At 51.2% G+C, this 9,090-nt stretch overlaps 1 protein-coding gene across 1 annotated transcript; it reads left to right on the forward strand.

The window, feature by feature from the left end:
• Positions 1 to 5,083: 5,083 nt before the first annotated feature.
• On the forward strand, positions 5,084 to 8,731 carry LOC308475274 (olfactory receptor 51E1-like). The gene is made up of 2 exons (XM_081002332.1): positions 5,084 to 6,404; positions 6,742 to 8,731. Coding segments are annotated over exons 1-2 (981 nt in total). The 5' UTR covers positions 5,084 to 6,403; the 3' UTR covers positions 7,722 to 8,731.
• The last annotated feature ends 359 nt before the right edge of the window (positions 8,732 to 9,090 follow it).

Consider the following 9,090-nt stretch of genomic DNA (forward strand, 5'->3'; position numbering starts at 1 on the left):
AAGACGTGCGTCTGTTTCTTGGATGACATCCTGATCTTTTCGGAATCGCAGCAGGAGCATGACAGACACGTCAAGGAAGTGCTGAGCAGGCTACAGCAACATAGGCTTTACGCCAAGCTGGAGAAGTGCCAATTCGACGTGACCGAGGTGGATTTCCTGGGCTACAAGTTGTCTGATAAAGGGCTCGCCATGGACAGCGCCAAGGTCCGAGCAGTGTTGGATTGGAAAAGCCCACGCAACCGGAAGGAGGTCCAACGGTTTGTCGGCTTCGCGAACTTCTATCGCAAGTTTATCAAAGGCTTTGCGATGCAGACAGCGGCCATCACGGACACGCTCAGCTCCAAGAAAAAGAAGTTCATCTGGACAGAGCAGGCGGAGCAGTCCTTTCAGGCACTCAAGCGTCTCTTCGCGTCGGAAGAGCAGCTGCTTCATGTCAACCCCAGCAGGCCGATGAGGGTGGAGACAGACGCTTCGGACAGAGCCGTGGGAGCAGTCCTGCTGCAGAAAGACCCGCAGGGGGTTTGGAGGCCGGGAGCTTTTTACTCAAGGAAGCTCAGCAAGTCCGAACAGAACTACACCATCTGGGACAGGGAGTTGCTGGCCATTCATGCAGCGTTCAAAGCGTGGAGGCACTTCCTGATCGGCGCCAAGCACACGGTGCAGGTCTGCACGGACCACAAGAATCTAGAGCACTGGCGCACGGCACAGTTCCTGAACCAGAGGCAGATACGTTGGGCTGAGTTCTTTGCGAATTTCGACTTCCGAATAGAGTATGTCCCGGGGGACACCAACATCATGGCGGATGCTCTCTCCCGTAAGCCACAGTATCTGGAGGAGGCAACGCCAGCGGCCGCCATGCACATCTTCGCACCGACAGTGTGGGCGTGCGCGGCGGCAACAGTTGACCTGGATGCGGTGCGACGAGCGTTGCAGGATGACTCCTTCGCGCAAGCAAAGATGGCAGAGGTGCACAGGGGCACAGCAGCGACCGACGAGTTCCAGCTGCGAGATGGTTTGCTCATCCGTAAAGGGGCCATCTACGTGCCGGGAGACGAACTTCGCGCCAAGGTACTGCAGCAGCTGCACGACGCGCCCACTGCCGGGCACTTTGGCAAGGAGAAGACGGTGGAATTAGTAGCCAGAGACTTCTGGTGGCCCGGAATGAGAGGGGAAGTCGCGGACTACGTGGCGAGGTGTGACACCTGCCAGAGGTCCAAACCAGTGCACAGACCGCCGGCCGGACTGCTGGAACCGCTGCAAACTCCGTTCGAGCCATGGGAGAGAGTGGCCCTGGACTTTGTCACGGATCTGCCCAGCTCGAGGGGCAAGACGGCTGTGCTGGTGGTGGTGGATTTGTTCTCCAAGATGGCACATTTCATTCCGTGTGCGAAGGTGGCCACGGCGGAACAAACCGCCAAACTGTTCATAGACCACGTGTTCAAGGTTCACGGTCTGCCGCGGTCTATTCTGTCCGACCGAGGGCGACAGTTCATCTCAAACTTCTGGCAGAGGCTGATGGGCTTCCTGAACGTCAAGATCAACCTGGCGTCGGCTAGACACCCGCAGACCAACGGGCAAGCGGAGCGGGTCAATGCCATCATGCAGCAGTACCTGAGATGTTATGCGAATCAACAGCCTGCGACGTGGGTGGATTACCTGCCTCTCGCCGAGTTCGCCTACAACAACACGAAGCACGTGTCCACGGGGGTCACGCCGTTCTTCGCCAACAACGGGAGGCACCCTAGAACCTTCCCGGGACTGGAAAGAATGGGGGAGGGGGAGCCGCAGACAGCAGATGCGTTCGCGTCGGAGTTGCAGGAGGTCCACGATCAGCTGCGGCGGCACCTGGAGCTGGCTAAACACGCATACAAGGTACAAGCGGACAAACACAGAAGGGTTGGCGAAGAGATCCATGTGGGAGACTGGGTCTGGTTAGCAGCCCACGCAGTGCCGGCCAGGTCGTTGGCGAAGAAGAAACTAGGGCATAAACAACTGGGGCCCTACCAAGTCGACGAACAGGTCAACCCGGTGGCTTTCAGGCTGGCTCTTCCGGAGGGTTCCAGAATGCATCCGGTGTTCCACAGATCGGTGCTCACTCCCTACAAGGCACCTCACAGGTTTCAGGAACCAGGAACGGCACCGGGTCCGCTCCGAGAGAGAACCGGGCAAGGGGGAGTGGCACAGGAGGAGCGCATCAACGAAGTCACGGAGATTTTGGACTCCAGATGGGGGGAAGAGGGGGTAGAATACCTTCTCGCCAAGGAGGGCACCCCGGCCAGTGCCAACAGCTGGGTGCCGGGCTACGCTTTAGACGAACCTTTGCTCAAAGAAGAGTTTCATGCCCTCTTCCCACATAGGCCAATGCCAGCAGACTTTTTCGACGACTGGCTTTTCACGCCCACGCTTTCAGCCAGCACGTTCCGGGGGTTCGACTCGGACGAGGAACCGACACGAGACGCCCGTTCCCCAGAGGGGTCACCCTCGGGATCTGCTTCAGAACCCTCGTATTGGTGGGATGATCGACCAGAGGAGCAGTTCCGCAGAAGGTGGCTGGAGGGTCCAGGACGAGCAACGTCTCCAGAAGGCAACGAGGGAGAGACGGACATGGACGTTTTCGGGGACGACCCGGGTTTCGAGCACGGCGGCACAGAGATGGAAGCGGAGGTGACCGTCGTCAACGAGAGCAGGGAGGAAGAACCGGAAGACTTCGGATGGCGGCCCGCCACGGGAAGCGAACTGTATCCGACATTCGTCCCCCTGACACGGCAGCACCCAGATCCCGCACCGGAAGGAGGGGAGGGGGGAAGAGGGGGCTTCGAGGGGGGGATGGATGTCAGGGGTTCAGGAGCAGAGGCAAGGGCAAGGGAGGAAACAGAGAGCGAGGGAGAGGAGGCAGAAGAAAAGATGAGTGATGACGACGACCCGAGATCTCCAAGTCTTTCCAGTGAATCAGAAGATTCACAGAAAGGAGCACCAGTGGCCAGGGCAAGGGGGGAGCCTAGGGGGACACCCCAGGAAGATAGAGCCAGAGGGGACTCAGAGGGGAGCAGTTGGAAATCAGGACCAGCGTCACCGCCAGAGAGCAGGGAAGAGGAAGGGCGCCAGGGATCAAGCGCTGGCAGCTCACAACAGGGGGGAGGGCACGAGTCAGGAGTGGCCACACCTCCATCGGGGAGCGAAGAAACGGTCAGACGGAAGGTGGAAGGTTGGGCGCGCGTGCCAAGTTCAAATGCACAGGAAGGTGGCGCAGTAGGCAGCCCGGAAAGGGAGCCAGGTCCTAAAGCCCGCCGAAAGGAGGGAGAAGAGTCAGGGGGGTCAGCGTCAGCGTCAGAGGAATCCCGGAAGGAAGAGACCCCGGGGGGCAGAGGGACCCAGAGAAGAACAGTCAGGCGGAAAAGGTGGAGCAAGGCTAGGATATTAAGTTGGTGTACAAGGGGCGGAGACTCAGATGGAGCTTCGCCGATCTAACCATGAGACGTAGAGTTGCACGCAGCAGCTTGAGAATGGAAACTGTAACTCAATAAAGACTTTTATTTAATGATCGCTGGCTAGCGTGATCCTCTGTGAGCTAGGATCTGGAAGCAGCTCTGACACATACCAATTTTCCCTTGCACAGCAACAAAGGGAAAAGGCAGTCCTGTAGTTTCACAACTACTTTATTTACTGCAAAACAACAACAACACAAAGGACTGCATGTTTGAGCACCCAAGCTCTGGGTTTTGCCATACAACCCAGCTCTCTCCTGAGAGCGGAAGAGACTGGGAGAGACCCCTCCCAGCACACAGTGAGTCAGGCTGAGAATCCTCTCTGACTTCCTGTCTCACGCTGTGAGGCTTCACATGATGTAAACAGCACCTGCTGTTTCCTGCCAGCGTGGCAACTGGTGGGGCCTGAAATCCCAACAGGGTGTTTCTCCTCCCTGCTCTCCTCCCAGAGGTCATTCCTCCTCCGGTCACTGCTATGGAAACATGACCATATTGTCTGTCTCCAGGCTCTGCGGTCGTCTGTGGACTGTGTATCTCTTCCCTCACCCAAAGGGATACCTGAAAGATGGATAAATAGACCCAGGAAGTGAGTATTGTGTGTGAGGCCATGGCATGCAGGCTACAGGGCCTGGTGTATTTGTTTCAAGAAACAGTGAGAGGAGGTGAGTGTGCCATGATTTTGGTGGTGATATTTATGAGCAGAATTTGTGATCTTGTCATGTTTTAATTGGATCTTGAATTACACAAAGGAGGATATCTTCATAGAATCTTAGAGTCCAACCCCCTGCTATGCAGGAATCTCAGCTAAAGCATCCAGGACAGGTGTCCGTCCAACCTTTGTTTAAAAACCTCCAAGGAAGGAGAGTCCACCACCTCTTGTGGGGTGGGAGTCTGTTCCACTGTCAAACAGCTCTTACTGTCAGAAGATTTTTTCCAAATGTTTAGTCAGAATCTCCTTTCTTGCAACTTGAAGCCATTGGTTTGAGTCCTCCCCTCCATGAGCAGGAGAAAACAGACATGTTCCGTCCTCCATGTGACAGCCCTTAGAATATTTGAAGATGGCTCTCATATCTCCAATCAGTCTCCTCTTCTCCAGGCTAAACATACCCAGCTCCATCAAGCATTCCCCATAAGGCTTAGTTTCCAGAATCTTGATCATCGTGGTTGCCCTCCTCTTCCCACCTTCCAGCTTGTCAACATCCTCCTTAAATTCTGGTGCCCAGAATCGGACACAGTATTCCAAGTGTGGTCTGACTAAGGCAGAATAGAGTGCGACTATTACCTCCCTTGATCTGGACACTAGACTTCTGTTGGTGCAACCTAGGTAAAGGTAAAGGGGACCCCTGACCATTAGGTCCAGTCGCGGATGACTCTGGAGTTGCGGCGCTCATCTTGCTTTATTGGCCAAGGGAGCCGGCGTACAGCTTCCGGGTCATGTGGCCAGCATGACTAAGCCGCTTCTGGTGAACCAGAGCAGCGCACGGAAACGCCGTTCCCCTTCCCGCTGGAGCGGTACCTATTTATCTACTTGCACTTTGACGTGCTTTCGAACTGCTTTATTGGCAGGAGCAGGGAACAAGCAACGGGAGCTTACCCCGTCGTGGGGATTCGAACCGCTGACCTTCTGATCAGCAAGTCCTAGGCTCTGTGGTTTAACCCACAGCGCTACCCATGTCCCTTGATGCAGCCTGTTGTTGTTGTTGTTGTTGTTGTTGTTGTTGTTTAGTCATTTAGTCGTGTCCGACTCTTCGTGACCCCCTGGACCAGAGCACACCAGGCACTCCTGTCTTCCACTGCCTCCCGCAGTTTGGTCAAACTCATGTTCGTAGCTTCGAGAACACTGTCCAACCATCTCTGTCCTCTGTCGTCCCCTTCTCCTTGTGCCCTCCAACTTTCCCAACATCAGGGTCTTTTCCGGGGAGTCTGCTCTTCTCATGAGGTGGCCAAAGTCTTGGAGCCTCAGCTTCAGGATCTGTCCTTCCAGTGAGCACTCAGGACTGATTTCCTTAAGAATGGATAGGTTTGATCTTCTTGCAGTCCATGAGAATCTCAAGAGTCTCCTCCAGCACCATAATTCAAAAGCATCAATTCTTCGGTGATCAGCCTTTTTTGCTGCTGCATCCCATTGTTGACTCATGTTAAGCTTGTGGTCCACCAAGATCCCTAGATCCTTTTCACATGTACTGCTGCTAGTAAGCCAGGTGTCCTTCATCTTATATTTGTGCATCTGGTTCTTCCTGCCTAAGTGCAGAACTTTACATTTGTCCCTACTGAAATTCATTTTGTTAAGGTCGTTTTGAATTCTGATTCTGCAGCATTAGCTACCCCTCCCAGTTTGGTGTCATCTGCAGATGTGATGAGCATCCCCTCAGTTCCTTCATCCATGTCATTTATAAAAACGTTGAACAACAACAGGCCCAGGACAGAACCCCTCTTGTCACTTTTCCCAGGATGATGAAGAACCATGAAGGAATCCTGTTCAGGTTTAGACAGTCAAATCCACCTAACAGTTACCTCATTCAGCCCACATTTTACCAGCTTCTTCACATAAATATCACAGGGGACTTTGTCAAAAGCCTTACTGAAATCAAGATACACTATGTCCACAGCATTTCCCTGATCCACCAAGTTTGTAATGCCATAAAAATTTAAAAAAAAAAAAAAAACAGATTGGTCTGGCATGACTTATTTTGGAGAAATCTTAGTAATCACAGCACCCTTTTCTAAATGCTCACATACCAATTTGAATTATCTTTTCTAGGATCTTCCCTGGTATTGATGTCAAGTTCACCAGTCGGTAGTTACCTGGGCCTTCCTTTCCCTCCTTTCTGAAGATGGGGACAACATTTGCCCACCTCCAGTCTGTAGGGACATCACCTGTTGGATGACTGGGAGAGTGGTGACGGCAGCTACTGCACAGTAAGATCCAGTTGGCAGCACTGCAGGGTTGTTGTGCAGGAGATGGGCAAAAAAAGGGGTGTGAGGAGCTCTCCTAAGGCTCCTCTCCAACTTCTCCACAATGCATAGAACCACTAAAACACATATTCAGTAACGTTGTCAACTGGCTACACAGTACTACCTGAGTCTGAAGGGGGAAATTATTATTTATTCAATTAATATACAGCCCTTTATCAAATGATCCCAGGGCAGTGTGCAACATTAAAAACACATCAATGATAAAGCAAATTAAAAAGCATACTAACAGATAATAATAAATCAATACGATAAAAAAGAATACCCGCTCCTTGTGTTTCAGTGCTCACTGAATCCAGAAGGAACACAGAGGCACTGACCATGTCCTCTTTCCATCAAGGCAACGTTACCACTGCCATGTTCATTTTAGTCGGTTTCCCAGGCATGGAAGCATCTCACTTCTGGCTGGCTTTCCCCCTATGCTTCCTCTTTCTGCTGGCCATTCTGGGCAACTGCACCATCATCTACATCATCCGCGCAGAGCGGAGCCTCCACAAGCCCATGTACCTCTTCCTTTGCATGTTGGCAGCCATCGACATCATGATCACCCTGTCCACCGTGCCCAAGATGTTGGCCATATTCTGGTTCAGATCCACCAGAATCGCCTTTGATGCTTGCTTGGTCCAGATGTTCTGCATCCACAGCCTCTCTGGAATGGAATCCACCATCTTGCTAGCTATGGCTTTCGACCGCTATATCGCCATATGCTACCCACTGAACCACTCGTCTATCCTCACCACGCCCAGGATAGCTAAAATAGGACTGGTGGCTGTATTTCGTGGAGCAGCCCTGATGGCCCCTTTGCCCGTTTTCATTAAGAGGCTGCCCTTCTGCAAGTCCAACGTTCTCTCCCATTCCTACTGCCTGCATCAGGATGTCATGAAGCTAGCCTGCGCCAGCATCAAGGTTAACATCATCTATGGACTCGTGGTCATCATTTTCGCCATTGGGCTGGATTCCCTGCTCATCTCCTTGTCTTACTACTTCATCCTGAAAGCTGCCCTGAGTTTGAGCCAAGAGGCACGTGTCAAGGCCCTCGGGACGTGCCTCTCCCACATATGTGCTGTCTTCCTTTTCTACGTGCCCTTTATTGGCTTGTCCATGGTTCACAGGTTTGGTAAGACGCACGGCTCCAACATCCATACCGTGATGGCCAATGTCCACCTTCTGGTGCCTCCGGTGCTGAACCCAATCGTCTATGGGGTGAAGACGAAACAGATACGTCACCGAATAGGGCGGGCATTTTGCAGAAGTAGGTGCTGATAAGAACTTACCGCAATTAACTTTTTTAAAAATTAAACCATTCATTTCTCAGTTCCAACATCATGAAACATATGGTGATCCCTCTGCAGGGTGTGGGATGTCTCTCCAATGAATCGTTGGGTACAAGCTCCCATCTCCTGCTCCCTTTATTTTTCTTCTTCATGGATATTTTCCTCCTCAATACTAGAAGCATGGATGCGTCAAGAAGACCCCTTGCTATGGTGATTTTGAGCACTACAGATGACAGTCCTGGTTCTGCTCCATTTCACCCCCAAGTGGTTGTGAAGATCCTTCTGAAGATTCCACACTTTGAACTTCCATAACCACCCAGATCTAATATAGAGAACCACCCTTCTCTATATATGGGCTCATTCCTGGCCCATTTGAAAGAACCAGTACAGTTTTCTCTTACTGGCCATCTGTCAGGGATTCTTCAGCTGTGATTCCCGCATAGCAGGGGGTTGAACTAGATGGCCTTTGGGTGAACTTCCAACTCCACAATTCTATGATTCTGTGACAAGGAGGTTTGGAGTGAAATGCCATCAGCAGATGTTTGACAACCTGCTCTTTCTCTCTGTTCCACCAGAATCAAAAGAAGAAGTTGAGGTATGAGAGTGGTGCCCGGTTCAATAAACTGAAGTTGAATCTTGAAAATACAGAAGCATTTTGTGTCCTAAGTTATTGAATCTGGAAGATGACACTGATGATGTTGATGATGATGATTACCAGTTCTCTGTTCCATCGGAATCAGGAGAAGTGGTTGATGTTATTAGACTGGTGATCTTGAAATGACCCGTCATTTATGCTGAGTAGCTTCCTTTTGTTGTTGTTTTACCTTTCTGCTTTAAATTAGAGGCTACCTTGGCAGTAAATGCATAGAAGTAGGAACTTGGTCTAGATAGCAGAGGAAGTTTACAGTGGATTCCAGAGAAATTCCACCCAGCTTCTGATGAAGGCTAGCAGATTTTCATTCATTCATTCATTCATTCATTCATTCCATTTATGTCCCATTCAGCTCAGAGTGTCATCCAACAGTTATTGTTGTTGCTATTGTTGTTAGTCCCATCTTCCAGGAACTCACAATCTAAGACAATCAAATGGTTGGGGGATAAAATAGGGCAAATGAAACTAAAAAGACTTAGTAATGATAAATCTATCCTCTCAAAACTAACCCAAAGCCCCAGGGTAGCAGAGCTTGCTGTCAAGTCCTGCTGACTGCCAAGGGCAGTGGTTCTTTTAGGATTTAGAAGCAATGGACACACTGATGGGTGAAGACTGAAGGTTCTTTATTAATGCAGGGAAAGACTAAAGCATAAAAGTGAAGAACAAGACCACAGTGCTTATGTCCCTCTTATTGCTGGGAATCCCT

Source organism: Podarcis pityusensis (genome assembly GCF_964106645.2).
Source record: "Podarcis pityusensis genome assembly, chromosome: 4".
NCBI lineage: Eukaryota > Metazoa > Chordata > Lepidosauria > Squamata > Lacertidae > Podarcis > Podarcis pityusensis.